We start from the raw sequence: 19,947 nt of genomic DNA, 5'->3' as shown, positions 1-19,947 counted from the left end.
TGAGCCACCTCTGCTCCCTGCTTGTTGTGTCTCTCATTGTGTTTCCTTGTTGCGTCTCCTCATTCATCTCCTCATTGCATCATCTTGTTGTGTCAACTCACTGTGCCAGCCCATTGCATCTCCTCACTGTCTTGCCTATCTCCTTTAGGAGGCACCAGGAACCAAACCCAGGACCTCCTGTGCGGTAGGCAGGCTCCCAACTGCTTAAGCCATATCCGCTTTGGACAAATTCTTAAAAGCGGGTTGTACAGTAAGGGTACATTTGACTTACAAGGCACCACCAAACTATTTTCCAAAGTGGTTGCATCATTTTACACTTCCACCAGTTGTGTATGAGAATTCCAATTGCCCTTCATCATTTCCAGCACTTGATAGTATCAGATTTTCTTTTGTTCATGAACTGTTCTAGTAGATATGCAGTAATATTTGTTGTGGTCTTAATTTGTATTTTCCTAATGATAATGAGAATAGTTTCATATGTCATTTGCCAACTGTATAACTTCTGTTCAAGTTGGCTCTTTCTGAGTGGGGGGCTGTTGTTTGTTTTCTTATTTTGGAGGCCTTATTTATATTAATACAATCCCATTGAAAATCTCATCAGGATTGTCTTTGAGGAAATGGCAGGTGATTCTAAATTTTATATGTAAAAGCCAAGGATCTAGAATAGCCAGCACAATTTTGAAAAAGAATCGAAGGATTCACTTGGTTTCAGTGTGCTATTGACTAAAGTATGAATATGCAGTTCAGTGGAACAAAAAGAGAACTCAGAAAACAATCTCACTTATATATGCTCAAGTGATTTTCAACAAAGGTGCAAATACAATTTAATGGTGAAAGGGTAGCCTTCAACGAATGGTACTGGAGCAATTGGATATCCAGATGCACTAAAATCAAAACAAATAAACAGAAACCTCTATACATACCTTTCACTCTTCCTTTTCCTGTCACATGGCAATAAACGATCTGTTTTCTTAAATCATTACAGCCAGGGCCAGTGCTGTGGACTTATCGACTTAATGAGAGAATATCAGAACTTGAAGTCAGCTGTAACTAAAGTCCTGGAAAATACCAGCAGTGTGATTGTAACCAGAACTACCATAAAAGATCAGGAGGACCTTAAATGGGCTTTATCTAAGGTAATAATTTATAAGATTTATCTATTTTGTTAGACTGCTTTAGTAGATCTATTTTTCATCCCTAATGCAATTCTCTGCACAACTCTTCTTGTAGTCCATTTAGCTGTGGTTGATTCATATTGATAAGTCCAACTTTTCTTTTCCAAGAATATTGATATCATGGGATTCTAGCAATTCAGGAGAATTTATATGTGTGTGTATACACATGCATATATTTATATTACGCATTTATATGTATGTAATATATACACATAGCTTATTAATATCATTAACTTCTCTATGAGGTCAGCCATGAATTAAATCCACCCCCCCTGCCCCCAGATGGCTCCCTTGTCTGTCTGCTTGTCTTCTTTAGGAGGAACCAGGAACCAAACGAGGGCATCCCATGTGGGAGGCAAGTGCCCAACCACTTGCACCACTTCCACTCCCTGCTGATTGCAGCATCTGCTCGTTGCAGCATCTGCTCGTTGCAGCATCTGCTTGTTGCAGCATCTGCTTGTTGCAGTGTCTGCTCATCTTCTTTAGGAGGCACCAAACCCAGGACCTTCCATGGGGGAGGCAGGCGCCCAATTTCTTGAACCACACCCGCTCCCTAAATGGCTTTAAACTTTTGACTTATCACCAATTCTTTTATTAATGAAGGAAATATTTATGTCCACAGCATGAAGCTGCCAAGAATGAGATGAATGAAAGGCAGAAAGAGTTGGATAATTTTACCAGTAAAGGAAAGCACTTGTTATCGGAGCTGAAGAAGAGTCACAGTGGTGACTTCACCTTGGTGAAAACAGACATGGAGAGTACTGTGGACAGATGGCTGGACGTAAGATGATCCCTGGGGGTCGAGGAACAGTTCAGATATTCTCATTCCTCAATCATATTTTGGGAGCAAAAGATCATCTGGGGATGTGGATTCCATCTTTAACTTTTCTGAAGAAAAATGGTGTTCACCTAAAGTTTAGAAACAGCAAAAATTTATTTGCTTGTGAAAACTTCTTGGTAGATTATCTAGAATTTAACTCATTAGCTCCAATCATAGCTGAATTATAAGTCCAACGTTTTTCTTCTCTAAACTCTGGAATTAAGGATAAAAATAGAATAATCTGTAAGCATCCTACAGGATATTAAACTTCAATGTATAATAATTTAAAGTACTAAGACTATAATATATATTTTTTTATTTAAAGATTTTTTATTTTTATTTACTTCTCTCCCCTCCCCCCCACTTGATTGCTCTCTTGTGTCCGTTCACTGTGTGTTCCTCTGCATCTGCTTGCATTGTCAGGCGGCACTGGGAAACTGTATCTCTTTTGTTGCGTCATCTCACTGTGTCAGCCCTTTGTGTGTGTGGTGCCACTCCTGAGCAGGCTGTGCTTTTTTCACATGGGGCAGCTCTCCTTACGGGGCGCACTCCTTGTGCGTGGGGCTCCCCTACATGGGGGACAGCCCCGCGTGGCACAGCACTCCTTGCGTTCATCAGCACTGCACGTGGGCCAGCTCACCACACGGGTCAGGAGGCCCTGGGGATTGAACCCTGGACCCTCCATATGGTAGGCGGACGCTCTATCAGTTGAGCCATGTCTGTTTCCCAATATTGTTGTATTATATTGACAAATATTGACAAATATTAGACCAGTGGTCTTGGGTTTTAGTTCCTGGTCTGTTCCTTACTAGCTTTCTGACCAGGGAACTGGTCACTTGACTTCTCCAGAACTTTACAACTCTTCTTATGAAGATTTTACATTATCTTCCAGTTCAAAAATTCAGCTATTTTGTTACCCTTCTTATTATCAATAGCTCCACATTCCAAAATTTGACTTACAGTGGTTTCCCTTCCTTGAGCTAAATTATAAAAGCTAGACACTGATATTTGTGTTCTACCATCAAAGAATCTGTGAGCCGGAGAAAACTCTCTCTGCCTCCACTTTTAAAAGGACATTCTTCCAATAGGAAGATTATTAAGCAATAATACTGAACTTTGAGTGAAAAATTACTTGATTTCCTATGTATTTTCTAATCTTTAAATGTGTTCAAATCAAATTAAGATCCATTGGTATATACTGACATCAGTATTACAAATAATTAATGCCCTATGTAGAACTCTGTTCAATCCTGCAGAGTTATATTGTAGACTCCCAACGGTTGACAATAATTTTACATTTGTATCCCGATTTACAAATGAAAATGGAATTTTTCAGAAATTCAAGCAACTCTTGCAACGGCAGAAGCAGCTTGTACAATACTTAGCACTAACTTGAGTTGGGCAGACTGATTAGTTCACAGCGATTTTGTAAGAATTGGTTTTTCAATACGAACACAATGTTACGATTTGGGAGGCATTGATGAGTTTAGTAGTTTGATGGAGGATGAGCCTTTTAAAGTCTCTGACTGTTAATGGCCTGGCTTCTTTGCTCTGCGCTAGGTATCAGAGAGAATTGAGGAGAACATGGATAGGTTGAGAGTAAGCCTGACTATTTGGGACGATGTACTTTCAAGTAAAGAAGAGATCGAAGGATGGTCCAACAGCGCCGTTCCACAGCTCTCAGAAAGCATCAGCAACCTGAGTGACAGCCGCCAAATGGAAGAATTCCTTAAAGAATTTGAGGTAAATACACTACGCTTACGTAGATGAGCTTGGGAATATTATTGAGCAAATTTTGAAAAACTGCCCTTTCAAAAGTTTCTTCTTTTTTTCTTTGCATCAGTAAAACTACTCTTCTTTTTCCAGCATTCATCTAAGTTTGCATGGATCCACAGATTAGAAGTTTTTGGATAAGTCTTTAAATTTTTTTTTTACAAATTCTCCCCCACCATCATCCTCATCCTCCCGGTAACCTCTAATCTTTCTATCCCTACAAATTCTCTATTCTTGTCATCTCTTAAAAGTGATATCTTGCAGTATTTGTCCCTAGGTGCCTTGCTTCTTTCACTGTCCATGATTTCAAGGTTCTTCTGTGATGTAGCACATCTCAGAACTTTGTTCTTTTTTATGGCCAAATAATATTCCATTGTGTTTACATACCACATTTTGTCTATCTGTTCATTTCTCGATGGGCACTTGGATTGTTTCCCAACATTTGGCTTTTGTGAATAATGTTGCAATAGGCATCAGTCTATAAGTATCTTTTTGAGACCCTGTTATCACTCTTATCGGTGTATATACTGGAAATGGAATTGCTGGGTCAAATGGAAATTCTACTTTTTGAGGAACCCCATTGTTTTCCACAGCAGGTGTACCATTTTACTTTCCCATTAACAATGCAGTTCCAGTTTTCTGCATCTTCACCAACACTTCCTTTCTTTTTTTTTTTTAATAATGAAGTGAAGTGGTATCTCATGGTTTTAATTTACATTTCCCTAATAGTTAATGATAGTGAACATCTTTTCTTGTGTTTATTGTTCAATCGTATGTTTTCTTTGGACAAATGTCTGTTCAAATTCTTGGCCCATTTTTTTTTTTAAGATTTATTTTATTTATTTATCCCCCTCCCTTGTCCCTTGCTTGCTGTCTGCTCTCTCTGTCCATTTGCTGCACGTTCTTCTGTGTCTGCCTGTCTCCCTTTGTTGGGTCATTTTGCTGTGCCAGCTCTCTGGGGGCGTGAGCCATCAGCTCTCCGCAGGGCCTGGCCAGCTTGCCTTCACAAGGAGGCCCTGTGAAATGAACCCAGGGCCTCCCATATGGTAGACAGGAGCCCAATTGGTTGAGCCACAGCCGCTTCCCCCTTGGTCCCTTTTTACTTTTTTTGTTGTTACATTGTAAAAGTTCTTGGTATATTCTGGATATTAAGCCCTTATCTGAAACTATTTTCTCTCATCTGTGTTTGTCTTCTCACCTTCTTGTTAACTAAGGTTTATATTCCTTTTAGAGACACATATGAGTATTACAAGACTCTTACTTATTGTAATAGTCAGCCAAAGGGGTACTAATGCAAAATACCAGAAATTGGTTGGTTTTTATGAAGGGTATTTATTTGGGGTAGGAGCTTACAGATACCAGGCCATAAAGCATAAGTCACTTCCCTCAGCAAAGTCTGTTTTCACGTGTTGGAGGAAGATGGCTGCTGACGTCTGCCAGGGTTCAGGCTTCCTGGGTTCCTCTCTTCCCAGGGCTTGCTTCTTCCTTAGCTCAGGGTTTGCGGAGGCTTGCTCGGTCGGTAGAGGTGGGGTCTGGCTGCGGACAAGGGGTCGGTCCAGCTTTGGACGAGGGGTCGGTCCCGCTTGGGACGAGGGGTCGGTCCGGCAGCAGACGAGGGGTCGGTCTCGCAGGGGTTGCGCGGTTCGGCTGACGGGGTCGCCCGGAGAAGCAGGCGACGAAGGGGTCGCCCAGAGAAGCAGGCGACGAACTGGGGACAAGGGAGGCCAGGCCCTTGTCGGGAGCTCTCAGGACTGGAGGGCACACGGCAGAGAAACTACCGCGGAGACAAGGTAAACACGCAAGTCCAACTTTATTGAGGGAGAGGCAACAGTTTTATAGGGGCTGGGGAAGGCTGATTGGTCGAAGCCACGCCCTGTTCTGATTGGTTGCCGGCGAAAGGTCAGTGGGCGGTACTGGACGGGGGAGGGGTGGTGATTAGGGATTGGCTGTCGCTGTTGCTGGGGGAAGGGGCAGGGTTTAGGGATTGGTGGCTGCTGTTGCTGGGGTAGAGGGCAGACTGGAGTTTCCCGCCCACGCCTGGCTGTTGCTGCTGTCAGGGGGAGGGAAAAGGGCAGACTGGAATTTTCCGCCCACACCTGGCTGTTGCTGCTGTCGGGGGAGGGGAAAAGGGCAGACTGGATTTTTCCGCCCTGCTCCTGCGCAGGGAGAAAGAAGAAGAAGGGTGCCGCCCCACAGGCATCGTGTGGCGCCATCCGGGAGGAGGGGCGGCTGCGGAAGCATGGCTGCCGAGAAGGGGAGACCCGAGGGCACTCTGCGCCCATGCCGAGCTCCCTTCAGGGGTGGCGGTGAGTCCGACCAGCCACCCTATTATGGGGGCAGCGGCTTGGCCTGCCGTGGCTGCTCCCCCGCCAGGCCAGCAAACCACACTTCAGCCCGAGGGGTGACCGCAAAGGTTCCTCTCTTCCTAGGCCTTGCTTTTCTTTCCTCTGTGTGCTTACTCCTGGGGCTCCAGCTTAAGGCTTCAGCATCAAACTCCAACATAAATAAAAACCTCAACTGTGTCCCTTGCCATGCCTTTTATCTGTGAGTCCCCATCCACCAAGGGGCGGGGACTCAACGCCCTAATGACGTGGCCCAATCAAAGCCCTAATCATAACTTAATCACACCCAGGTACAGGCCACATTACAAATATAACCCAGTATCTATTTTTGGAATTCATAACCACATCAAACTGCTACACTTATCTTTCCTTACTTCCTTGAAATTTAAATAGGCCATGAATAAGAGTTTTTTGCATTTTTTATCACTTGTCAGTTCAGGATCTTTACTCAAAGAAGTACATGTAGAAAATAAAAGTCTATAAAATCTGTAATTTTTTCCCATTCATTTGAGTATATGGCCCCTTCCTACTTGACAGACAAATGGAAAACATTTTGTCATTTAGCAATATAAACTACCTACCTTTTGTTCATTCAAAAAACACATTGGCTGAGTGCTTCCCAGGTTCTGAGCCTGGTACTGGCAACTGGACTCTTCCCACTTCCTCATTTAAAACGGAATAGAGTAGCAGATTGGGGTGTCACAGGCTAGTGCAGGAAGGTGCTGACCCTTTGAAGTTCTAGTCACCAACCTCTGCTCACCTCCTTGTATGTGCATCTCTTGCATTCATCTATTCATTCATTTTCCCCAACTCTTAATTTTTTTATTTGTTTATTTTTTTAATTAATGTATTCCCCCCACCCCCATTGTCAGCTCTCTGTGTCCATTCGCTGTGTGTTCTTCTGTGTCTGCTTGCATTCTTGTCAGCAGCACCAGGAATCTGTGTCTCTTTGCTGTGTCATCTTGTTGCATCAGCTCTCCGTGTGTGCAGCGCCACTCCTGGGCAGGCAGCACTTTTTCGTGCAGGGTGGCTCTCCTTGATGGGCACACTCCTTGTGCGTGGGGCTTCCCTACACGGGGGACACCCCTGCGTGGCACAGCACTCCTCGCATGTATCAGCACTGGGCATGGGCCTGCTCACCACACGGGTCAGGAGGCGCTGGGTTTGAACCCTGGACCTCCCATGTGGTAGGCGGATGCTCTATCCATTGAGCCAAATCTGCTTGCCATTCCCCCAACTCTTAATGAGCTCATATATGCCAGGCACTGATTTAGACTCTCAGAATATATTAATAGTAGTGAGAAGAAGTCCTGACTATCATGGAAAGTACATGATTTACATGCCAATATATTATATACATGTATATTTGTATATTAAATGTCAGGGACTAATAAGGGCTATGGTGAAAACTGAAGCAGGGTGACTAAAGAGTGATGAGAGATGCTAACTTTGCAAAGCAAATAGTCAACTGCACTCATAGTGAGGGCAGAGACTGTTCACCGTGGACTTCTCATGCCCAGCCTTGGCCTGGCACATGCAGGGAATTGACAGTGACTGATTGACTAAACGGGTCAATGAATACCTATGTTATCCCGCTGTGTTTGACCCAAAGAACACTACCAAGTCGTATCACCTAATTGCAACTTCTAAGGGCAATCCAAGGTGGTGGAAATCACCCAGACTACAAGTAGGGTCAGGAGGGAGAGGGGCTGTGATGTCTCCACTGCTAAATTAACATCGCAGCTCAGTGGCACGTGGGCTGAATCGTGCTGGTACCGGCTTGCAAATGTCACTGTTAAACTTTCTGGAATTCTGCGAGCCAGTGTAAAATTTGACCACTGTTAAAGAGCAAATTATGTAAGTTTACCGTTAAGTAAATTATAGTAAAGGACAAGAAGTGGATGTGGCTCAAGCAGTTGGGCGCCCTCCTACCACCTGGGAGGTCCCGGGTTCGGTTACCGATGCCCCCTGAAGAAGACAAGCAAGACAGCGAGCTGACGCAGCAGATTGGCGCGGCGAGCTGATGCAACAGAATGATGCAACAAGAAGACACAATGAGGAAACGCAATGAGAGACTCAACAGGCAGGGAGTGGATGTGGCCCAAGTGATTAGGCACCTCCCTCCCAAACCAGATTCAGTTCCCGGTGCCTCCTAAAAAGAAGACGAGCAGACACAGAGAGCAGACAACAGACAGACGCAGTGAGCAGACAGCGAGCGCAAACAAACGGGGTAGGGGAGAGAAATAAATAATTAAAATACATCTTTTAAAAAATTGGTAATACATATATGAAACATCGCTTCCTAATTATTATTCTATATATTGCTATGCCCTCTGGCTGGGTTGTTATTTGCACCTATTATACTGCATGGTGGAAATACTGTGGAGTTGTGTGAAACTGCAAGTCTTCCAGCTCCAGTTCTGGGACATCACACCATAGCTAGACATGGGTCATGGTGGGAATGTTTATGCCATGGAAATTGGTAAATGCTGCAAACTGAGAATCAGTTGCTAAACACGCCCATCGCTGACCTTGAGATCCAAGGAACCCGTTTGCATCAGATCAGGCTTTAGTCCCTGCCAGGTGGCTCTTGCTTCCTTGTTTTAAATAATAAGTTTTATTTTTGGAGCAGTTACAGGTTTATGGAAAAATTGCACAGAAAGTACAGCATGCCCCTGCCCCCCGGTATACTTTCTCCCATTATTAACATCTCGTGTTATCATGGATATTTGTTATAATATTGCGAACCCATATTGGTAAGTTTTTCATAACCAAGGTCAAAGGTTACAGAGTTCATTCTGTGGGTAACAAAGGCGTTATGTTTTTTTTTAAGATTTATTTTTTAAATTATTTCTCTCCCCTTCCACTCCTGTTGTCTGCTCTCTGTGCCCATTCGCTGTGTGTTCTGTGTCCGCTTGTATTTTTGTCAGCAGCACCGGGAATCTGTGTCTCTTTTGTTTGCATCATCTTGTTGCATCCGCTCTCCGCGTGTGCGGCGCCATTCCTGGGCAGGCTACACTTTCTTTTGTGCTGGGCGGCTCTCCTCACAGGGTACACTCCTTGCGCATGGGGCTCCCCTACAAGGAAGACACCCCTGCGTGGCAGGGCACTCCTTGCGTGCATCAATTCACGTGGGCCAGCTCACCACACGGGTCCGGAGGCCCTGGGTTTGAACCCTGGAGCTCCCATGTGGTAGGCGGCTGCTCTATCGGTTGAGCCACATCCGCTTCTCTGAAGGTGCTTTTGGTGTTCCTGACAATGAGCCATGCCCTGGCTGCTCAGCGCAGAGAAGCAGCGCAGGGGAGTGCTCTGAGTTTTTAATTACTGGCCTGCTTCTGGAGAAAGGCGACAGGTCTGGGAGCAAGCCATCACCGCCTCGTGGGGGAGTAAGTTACTTAATGGATTAAAGGCATCGGGAGGTTTGTTAGTGTCCACAACGTGCCCAAGTGCCATTTTGAAGTTGAGAGGAGTCATTTATTAAATGGTTCCTCACGGCCCCAGATAACTAAGGAAGATTTAGAGTGTCTGATTTGCTCAGTAGTGGCTCTTTGTTCTTTCCTCTTTTTGATTTAGTGTCAATTCAGTGCCTCCCCCCCTCAAAGAAAGGCAAAATAGTAGATGTCACTTTCCTAATTAACCTGACTTCTGTTATATGCCCTTAAAACCTTTATTTTAAATACTGCTTTTGTGTTACTTATGGTCAGAGTACGCGGTGTCCTTGTTTTGGACTTGTTTGGAAATACTGTTCAACGGTTTGCTGCTGCCGTAGTAACCAGAAGCGTTAGTGAATAAATGGCCGTTAGTCCATAAAAATCCCCACTGACTCAAGACTTTAGGTCACTGTTTAATTGCTTCCAGGAGATTTTTTTCCCCCTAATAAAAAGAGAGGGGAGGCGGGAAGGAAAGTACTTCCACCTTCTCCCTCGCATGCCACCAAGTGCAAGTTAATTGTGACTTTTTCCCACTTCCGTCAACAACGACAGTCCTCTGAGAGTGAAATAGGTGGGTGTTTTTTTTACACTCCCTTCAAGTCGAGATATTCTGACAGAATTGCTCTCGAAATGACCAAATCCCACGTATCCCGGGCCCACATTTCGCTCAGTGACGGTTTCCCTTTTGTCTTTTATTCTGGCAGTCCGACGTTAAAAACAAAGCTTTGCAGTTGGAAGAACTTCACTCCAAAGTTAGTGATCTTAAAGAATTAACGAAAAATCCAGAAACACCGCCAGACCTCCAGGTAAGCACTGAATCGGGTTTTTCATAGCAGACAAGGCACGTGGTTAGCCTGCGTCTCTCTCTTGACACACCCACATGCATGTACGTAGCCTGTGTCCCCACTCACTGCTGTCACCATTAATATAATTCCAAGCAAACGCGTTGACTTTATCAGATAGGGGGCATCAAAGGAAAACGTCTTTGCAATTCTTCGTGCCAGGATTAATGGAGTATTTCAGATTCTAAGTTGATAACAGGATCGGTTCTCTGTTTTGCTCACTGCATTCTGGAAGCATTACCTGTCAGCTCAGCTCACGGCCGCTCTCCTCTTGGGCAAGAAGCACTGCAGCGTGGCGTAATCTTGACCATCTCATGGGTATTTTTCTGATTCGCTGGCTTGGCACTTGAGTTTGGGGCATCGCCAGGGTCAGTGGCTCTCGAGGATCGGTGTGGCCCGCACTGGCCCACTGGAGCCCTGAGCAGGATGGGCAGGGCGGGGCTGTGCCCCTCCAAGGCCAGGGCCCGGTGGCGGCAAGGGTCTGGGGTCTCGGGGGCCAGCACCCCACGCTCCACCCCAGGGGCTCTGCTGCACCACTTCAGCCTCTACTTCCGCAGCCGCCCTTGTGGGTTTTCTCATTCTCTCCTCCCCTTGTGCCTTTGTCCTTATTTCTCCTTCTCGCTGACCTGTCTACCTGGCTCGGTCAAGTCCATCGGTGTATCTGTCGGTTAGTACCAGCGATGGCTGGCGTAGTGGGTTTCGGAATGTTAGAAGCGCCACCTGAGATAAGGTGCTGGTCATCGACGGGACTGGAAAGGAGCACCTGTACATCCCACCTGTGTCGAGGCTGTAAACGGGCAGCCGTTGGACTTCAGCAGAACGAGGGTTGCGGCAGGATTTGGGGAGAGTGACTGCTGGACTCTAGATCCTTCCGCACACACCTGCACATGCTCTAGGGAGAGGTGCGGGCACGCCCGGGCCTGTCTTCAGGCTTTGTGTAGAGGTGTCATTTGTCCCACCTGGAGCAGGTGAATGTGGGCATGTAGTACCTGACCCCTCAGAAACAGAAGGGTGAGAGATGGGCTGGCTGAGCACCGGTGGACTGGGCGAAGGAGAAGTGAGGGCCTCGGGCAGCTCCTTCCTGCAGGGTTGGCCAAGGGGTCCGTCGCAGAATGAGACACCTGGCCAGGTGGGAGGGAAGTGGCTGGATCCGGCCATGCAGCAAGGCTACAGGGGGCAAACAGGCCTCAGACATGCAGAGATGCCCAGAGGCCGGGGAAGGCGAAAGCAAAGAGCTAGAGGAGAGAGGAGCCCCACATCTGGGGGGTGCGGCGGTAGGTCCAGATATGGGGGAGTCTTGGAAAACCCCACAAACGCAGGCCTATGAGCAAAGGTGGGGAAACGCCTTTTAAAGTGCAGGTACTGGTTCATGATGTTATCAGAGGATAAGAAGCCCCTCACCATGGGGCTCGGAGCTGCAGGTCACAAGCTGAAGTGGGGATAGAAATAAGCAGATGTGGCCCCAGCGAGTGGGCACCTGCCTCCCACAGGGGAGGTCCCGGATTCAGTTTCCAGGGCCTCCTAAAGACGACAAGCAAGACAGCCAGCTGACACAAGGGGCTGGCGTGGCAAAATGAGGCAGTGAGATGACCCGAGGGGACACAACGAGAGACACAACCAGCGGGGAGTGGATGTGGCTGAAGCTGTTGGGCTCCATGGGAGGTCCCAGGTTAAGTTCCTGGTGCCTCCTAAGAAGGGAAGACAAGCAGACCCCGAGAGCATAAAACAGATGCAGAGAGGAGACAGCAAGTGCAAACATCGAGGGGGGCTGGAAATAAATAAATAAATGTATAAATGTATAAATAAAATAAGTAAAGAAGGCGATGAAGCAGGAGGAGAGGCGTCTTACCCTTTGCCCACTGCAGGTTTCCTGCTGGCAGCCAATCTGAGCTGGGGCAAGAAAAAAAAGCCTTAATTTTGCAGTCCAGTTTTTAAATTATTCAATGATCCTGGCTGTTTTAATTGTGGAAATGGGAGCACAGAAGAGCTGACTATTTTAAAGAGGCAGTGGGAGACACAGATAAAGGTGATTTATAACAAATTCCTATAGTGGTATTGGTCCCAGGCAATGGTTGATAACATGCATGAGTATTCCCAGGGAGAATTAAGAGCAGGTGTTTGGCTGCCTCCTGGGTAATTCTGTGCAGGTCTAGCTCCTTTCCAGAAAGTGATCAGCATTATCCCTGGAACTTCATTTGAAACTGCCACTTTGACTTCTTAGATTAATCAAAATCCTCACTATTTCCATTATTCCTTCACTTCATCTGTTTGGCAATTTGTGGCCATTGATTTGCCTTCTTAGAAGAGTCATATTAGTGTTTAAGGTATCTTTCATGGTTAGCGTTAGTTTTTTTAAAAAAGTACTTAGTGTGATAGAGTATATATAACATAAAATTTGCCATTTTAACCTTTATTAAGAGCGTATTGTTATATTCACAATGCTGTGCAATCATCATTATTTGTTTCTGAAACCTTTTGTCACCTGGAAGAGAAATTCTATACCATTAAGCAATAAGTTCTCATTCTTCCTTCCCCACTCTGTAATTTCTAATCTACTTTCTGTCTTTATGGATTTGCCATTCTAGATCTTTCATTCAGGTGGAATCATACACTCTTTGTCCTTTTGTGTCTGACTTATTTCACTCAGCATAATGTTTTTTAGGTTCATCTGTGTTGTAGCATATGTTGGAATTTCATTCCTCTTCATGGCTAAATAATATTCCATTGATTGGTGATACCACATTTTGTTAGTCCATTCATCTGTCAATGGACACTTGGTTTGTTTCCTCCTTTGGCTGTTGTAAATGACACTGCTATGAACACTGGTGTACAAGTCTTAGGTGTTTTTGACAAGTAAGCTGTGCATGAACAGAATTTCTACGGAATGAATGTTCTTCTGACCCTCACACATTTTCATGAACTCCCTTTTATACTTAGTTTATCGAAGCAGACTTGAAGCAGAAATTGGATCATGCCAAAGAAATAACTGAAGTAGCAAAAGGAACCCTGAAAGAGTTCACTGCTCAAATGACACAGGTGGAGAAATTTGTTGATGACATCACAACCTGGCTGTCAAAAGTGGAAGAATCTTTGGTGAACTCTGCTCAAGCTGACACTTGTGAAGGGTTGAAAAAAGTAAAGGTAGGTAATAAGCTGTCAGTCCATGTTTCCACTTGAAGGTTGATAGTCTCCTGTTTTGTGGTGAGTACCACCAAAAATAAATCTTCAGGGAAGCAGACTTGGCCCAATGGATAGGCCGTCTGCCTACCACATGGGAGGTCCAGGGTTCAAACCCCGGGCCTCCTTGACCCGTGTGGAGCTGGCCCATGTGTAGTGCTGATGCGCACAAGGAGTGCCCTGCCATGCAGGGGTGTCCTCACGTAGGGGAGCCCCACGCACAAGGAGTGCATCCTGTAAGGAGAGCCACCCAGCACGAAAGAAAGTGCAGCCTGCCCAAGAATGGCGCCGCACACAGAGAGCTGATACAACAAGATGAGGCAACAAAAAGAAACACAGATTCCTGGTACCGCTGATAAGGATAGAAGCGGTCACAGAAGAGCTTGCAGCAAATGGACACAGAGAGCAGGCAATGGGGGTGGGGGGAGGAGGGAATGGGAGAGAAATAAATAAAATAAAATAAAATAAATCCTCAGCTCTGGAGTATCCATATTAACATCAGACCACACAGTTCATGGTTTAGGGAGCCAAACAGTAAACAGGTAAAGAACTGAATGCAGGTGGTAAGAAATCAAAGGAGGATAATGTGCAAATGAGAAACTGAAAACATGCATTTCTGTAGGACTTGCCATAAGCCCTGCTTGCTGATATTCTTTTGATAAAATTATAGAGCTGATGGAATTCACCTTTCAGACTTCCCAAGAATCTTCACACATGCAGTCAAATAGTTTTTCCATATTTAATTATTTGTATTGGTTAATATCACTGCTTTAATCTAGACAAGGATATACACAAGCAGAAGCAGTTGAGAAAAAGTTCCAGATCCAAGCTTTCATAGTCACAGATGACATAGAATAGACTCCTACACGATGATGTCGATTCTGCAGGATGGGCCAAAGGGCATTGAGTTGACTTTTCAGCATATATTCTCTTCAAGAGTAGTTTCTTGCTGTACTTGAGATTAAGGACCTACCTTTGGGCCTGTGGCTTTGATCACATAGCACCAATGTGATCTTAGGAGGTTGAGTCCATGAACAGTTTCTAATGAATTGACTAAAGCCAAGATTGGGAGCTCGCATCCATAAGCAGCTGTTCGGGTTGCTTGAAGTGCTAAACTATAACACAAATTCCAGCTGCCTCCCAGCAGCTGTTTGCTGTTGATCCCAATGAGAATGCAGGCAAAATTCTGAAAGGACTGATGTGGATCTACCATGTATGGTCCAATACTCAAAAAAATCTCACCAAAGCTTATATACTGCTGAGTGGGGTGCGATAGCATCAACTTCAGGTTAAAATAAATAAGACCACAGGAGAAAAGATGGGGTGCTTCTCGTGAATGTGATGAATAGCCTTCATGGTATATCTTTTATTCTGTAGGAAATACAAAAAGAACTTCAAAGTCAGCAAAGCGACATCAGCTCAACCCAAGAACATCTTAATAGTTTGTGCCGCAAGTACCACTCGGTGGAGCTGGAGAGCCTGGGCAGGGCCATGACAGGGCTGACAAAGAAGCATGAAGCCGTGAGCCAGCTGTGCTCCAAGACACAGGCCAGCCTCCAAGAGTCTTTGGAAAGCCACTTCAGTGGTGAGGTCCCCCAGGCCTTAGCCTGAATCGTTTGTTTACCAGAAAGAATCCACACCAAATGCTGCCTAGAAACTGTCAGCAAACGTTTGAGAAAAATTTCCAGAGGATATCATTTAAAAATCATTGGTGCTTTGCACTTTGGGAAATTAAAGTGCTATGCGTAAGCAAACTTCTTCCTCTTCTCCCCTGGAAAGCAGTGGTGTCCACCATTTTGATGATTCTGAATTTCACCTGGATTTCTCTCCCAATAACATGTTGGCATGGAGAGTGACTTCCATGGTTCGAGTGGCCAGTAGCCACTGTCCAAGTGACTACGGAAGTTTCTCGTGCTAGGGTGATGTGATTCAGTTAACTTGGATGTTAGGAGGGTCCATAAAACGGTGGCAACCACACACCCAGAAGTTCCCAGCCAGATGTCCCTGACTCGACTTCCCATACAGCTGTGCCTCTTCCTAAGGTAGAAGCATCACGACTCTGGAAGTCGTCCTGGTGGACGGCTGAAGTAGTTCCTCCCATTGTCTTAGAAATGGCTTTACCCGGCAAGCCTTTCTTCCCTAGCATTCATAGTCAGGGAATGAAGCATCTCTCTTTACCAGAAGAAGGAAACACAATGGGAAAACAGGCATTTTAGGAAGAGAAATGTATTCTCTGACTTTTTTGTAAGATAATTTTTTTTTCATTATTGGGAACCCAAAGAACTTTTGCTCATGTGGGTTATATTTATTGGTCCTTAGTGTATCAGAAATAAAAATTGGGACATTTTAAACATTTCTTAACTCATTAATAATTAACACATTATACAGGAATATAAAAAAACTTGTGAAAGTAACCATATTTTCCAAAAATCCATTTAGTGAGAAGAGTGGGATTGTTTTATAGTTTTGCCAGTCTCTTGAAGATCTGCCATAAGAGAGGACAGCTGGATTTTCATCCCTTTGTCTCCATTTAGTCTGCCATAGTTTGTCGTTTGGTTAAAGTATGTGAAGAACATCTGACCTCACACAGAGGACCAGAGCCTTGCAGAGAGAATTGTGAATATTCTTCTTTGCTGTATCACCAAAACTTGACAAGTGGTAGTTTCTTTTTTTTTTTTTATTTTTTATTAACACATTTTTTTAAATTAAATTTAACAGATCACAAAGAATGTTACATGGAAAAAACATAAGAGGTTCCATATAACCCACTCCCTACCCCCCATCATTTTTGTAAATTGTAGTTTTTTGAAGATATATACACATCACAAAAAAGGTTACATTATGAAAAACATAAGAGGTTCCTATATACCCCCCACCCCCCACCCCACTCCTCCCACACCATCAACCTCCCCCATCATTGTGGCACACTCATCGCACTTGGTGAACACATTTTGGAGCACTGCTGCACCACGTGGATAATAGTTTACCCTGTAGATCACGCTCTCCCCCAGCACATTCAGTGGTTATGGCAGGATATATAATCCAGCAAGTGAGATCATTTCTTAATTTTACTGTGACCAAACATGCCTGTAGATCATTTAATATAATATATATATATTTTTTAAATGATATTTTCTTTCTGGAATATTTTTGTAAGGGAAGATGAGATGGGCTAAATGATGGAATTAATTTATTGGGTAATCCTGGAAGTGCTGCAATATATTGGATTTGTTCTTGATTCCTCATTTTTGTTACTTTCAAAAGAGTCTATGCAGGAATTCCAAGAGTGGTTTTCTGGAATAAAGACAGCAGCCAAAGAATCTTCGGATAGAACTGGCGACAGCAAAGTTCTAGAGGCCAAACTCCAGGAGCTTCAGGTACAGACGCCACCCACCCTTTTTAGCCTTCCCCAGATGGTACTCAGGTGCCTTCAGCTCAGACCTAAATCATCTCCTTTTCCCAGATCTTCTTGTTTGATTCCGTATTTTCTTGTTTTCTAACAGAATTAGGATTCCTGATAGGAGATGCTCCAGTTGGAGCTGGAGCATCTCCAGATCTTTTTTTCTTTCTCTTTTTAGCCATTGGTGTTTCTTGGGAATTTATTAAAAAATAAATGTAATTGGAAATTTTGGGAGTAAAGGCATAAATAATTGTACCTATCTTATATCATTATTGTGGAGGTGTTTTAAAAAGAAGAAGACATGGCTTATGTTTTTTAAGCACTTATAGTCTAAATTTGGAGATGGGATATACTCAAATCCATAGCTGTTAGAGGTTTTGTAAGTTTTACTGACTACGAAAAATGTATGAAGTCAGGAAGGAGACGTTTATCATGAAGCAGGGTTAAGAAATGTTTTACAGAAGAACAGGTTCAAATTAAATTTGAGCCAAGTTTTCCAAGTTACCAATCTGAGCAAAAGACTGTTAAATATTATAAAAATAGCTTTTAAAATTAAGAAGGACTGTGAGAATTTTGTGGCCTAAGTGGGTGATGACAATTATGTCAACACATTGCTATATTAGAAATCAAGATAGGGCACAGAGGTAGCTCCGTGATTGAGCACCTGCTTCCCAGGTATGAGGTCCTGGTACCTCCTTAAAGAAAAAAAAAAGAAATCAGGGTATAAGATTATTACTAATAAAGAGGCTTTGCAGGAGGCATGTGAAATGAGACATGGAGTTTTCCCCTTTGAAGGTGGAACTCCCAAGGGACATCTGAACAACAACCAAACATGCCACTCTAGAGTGTTCATAAGGGGACAGATGGGAGGACAGGGGCTGATGTGGAGAGGAGGAGAGAGAGTGACTAGCTGGAGGAATGTCCCACTGACTGATGAAGATGTGGTGCTCAGACTGGGCTGGGGACAGTGAGATTGTGGAGAACTTTGGTAGAGCCCCCTCTTTCCACGTCTCCATCTGGTCCTCAGTGGTTCCAGTGCCTAGTTGGTGCCTTCCTCAATTGGGGGCCGGGCTGAAATCCCACTGTGTCCATCATTTCACCCCAGCCTTGTTACAGACTTCTTTTTTACCCCTCCGACTTGGTTTTCCCTCTCTTACTTTCCTATCTCAGCTCTGAGTTGTACTCAACGCTCCCATGCATGGGGGTCTCTGAATTAACGCCAAATAGCTTCCGTTACCTTTATTTCCCTAACAGACCATTTTGGACTCCGTTGGTGATGGCCAGAGCAAACTGGACGCTGTGACTCAGGAAGGACAGACTCTGTTCGCCCATTTGCCGAAACAAATTGTCAGCAGCATTCAGGAACAGGTCACACAGGCGAATGAAGAGTTTCAGGCATTTCTGAAACAGTGCCTTAAAGATAAGCAGGCCCTGCAAGACTGTGCTTTAGAACTCGGGAGGTAGGTTTTGATATGTCTGTTTAGATTTGCAGAAGCAGCTTTCCAAAACCTTAGAAAACAGAGCCATTGTGAATAAACAAAGAATACTTGAAATGGGGAATTTAAATGATAATAACCTTTGACGTTAAGTACAAGTTCACACCAGGACAATAATCGATTTTACAGACTGAAGTTATCATTTGGCTTTATTTCTTATGTAGAAAGAAGAGAGAAATTATGTTCACTAGTAGTTGTTAAGTGTCATATCTAAATGCATGCAGTTTTTGTCTGTTGGTTAAGTCAAGGTATTAGAGACTTGACATTCTGATTTTTAGTTATCCCAGTCTTCTTTTAATGTCCACTTCTGCTGGGCTTGAGTGATAGGAAAGAAAACACTTAGTGAATTTGTGTAGATCAAAAAAATAGAAAAGAAGGGGAGTGAGTGTAGCTCAGTGGTTCAATTCTCAGTACCTCCAAAAAAAAAAAAGATTGCACCTAGTAAGCTATGGTAACCAGAGTGAATATAAAATTATGAAAAAACAAAAAACAAATACAAACTTGTTACTAGTGCCTTTTTGGTGGCAGAGTAATTTGCCTGACTCTTCTTGGAAAACTTACACTGTTTTCCAAAGTTAGTCTTGGGCTATATTCGAAGTCCCTCAAGGTAGAGACACACCTTTCTCCCAGTGCTTCCATTCCCCACTTCTCCATTGCTCCCACTCAATGGTCTTTGTAGCAAGATATAAAGTTGAGTGCACAATGACATGGGGATGTGTTCTTGCTGGCCATTACTACTTTTGATCACCACTAAATCTATTCAGCTAAATAAGGTGATATTTTTTCTGCTTGAATCCCAAAAGAAATTTCTATAATTTTTTATTCTATTATGTAAATAAGTGATAATTTGGGTGGGGTAATTGAGTTTGCTTTCTTTCATGAATTTAAAATCCATGAGCTCTTAGTTGCCATATAAAAATCATCATGCCCTCAACTATTAGAATTTACTTATTATAATGTTTTTAAAAGAATTTCTGGGGTATTTTTTCTTGTTATTAGCTTTGAGGATCAGCACAGAAAACTCAACTTATGGATTCATGAAATGGAAGAAAGGTTAAGTACAGAAAACTTGGGGGAGAGTAAACAGCACATTCCAGAGAAGAAAAATGAAGTTCATAAAGTTGAGATGTTTCTGGGAGAACTACTGGCTGCAAGGTACAGTATAGAAATGGAATAAACGCTTTACCTGCTACCCTGTTTTTGTACATTTGTTTATTCAGTTAGTGGTTGGTTAGTTGGTTGTTGTTGGTGGTGGTTTCTTCTAAAATAGAAAGGGTTGTTCAGCATTCTCTATAGCAACAATCATTTTATATCATCCATTAATGCATGCAGTTTTTGTCTGTTGGTTAAGTCAAGGTATTAGAGACTTGACATTCTGTTTTTTAAATTATCCCAGCCTTCTCTTTATGTCCACTTCTGCTGGGATTGAGTGATAAGAAAGAAAACATTTAGTGAATTTGTGTAGATGAAGATTGTGTTCAAAAAAATAAA

The 19,947-nt window shown here is 43.7% G+C and overlaps 1 protein-coding gene across 1 annotated transcript in view; it reads left to right on the top strand.

The window, feature by feature from the left end:
- The window catches only part of SYNE1 (spectrin repeat containing nuclear envelope protein 1), a 497,459-nt gene that overhangs the window by 217,792 nt on the left and 259,720 nt on the right, over positions 1-19,947 (top strand). Inside the window, exons 43-51 of the mRNA XM_058289685.2 lie at positions 986-1,136; positions 1,798-1,956; positions 3,556-3,738; positions 10,246-10,347; positions 13,321-13,524; positions 14,938-15,145; positions 16,825-16,937; positions 18,215-18,420; positions 19,456-19,611. Coding sequence (XP_058145668.1) covers positions 986-1,136; positions 1,798-1,956; positions 3,556-3,738; positions 10,246-10,347; positions 13,321-13,524; positions 14,938-15,145; positions 16,825-16,937; positions 18,215-18,420; positions 19,456-19,611 — 1,482 coding nt within the window. The remainder of the gene's footprint in view (positions 1-985; positions 1,137-1,797; positions 1,957-3,555; positions 3,739-10,245; positions 10,348-13,320; positions 13,525-14,937; positions 15,146-16,824; positions 16,938-18,214; positions 18,421-19,455; positions 19,612-19,947) is intronic.

The sequence above is a fragment of the Dasypus novemcinctus genome, chromosome 28 (assembly GCF_030445035.2).
Source record: "Dasypus novemcinctus isolate mDasNov1 chromosome 28, mDasNov1.1.hap2, whole genome shotgun sequence".
Lineage (NCBI taxonomy): Eukaryota > Metazoa > Chordata > Mammalia > Cingulata > Dasypodidae > Dasypus > Dasypus novemcinctus.
This window is presented reverse-complemented; position numbering and strand designations above follow the sequence as displayed.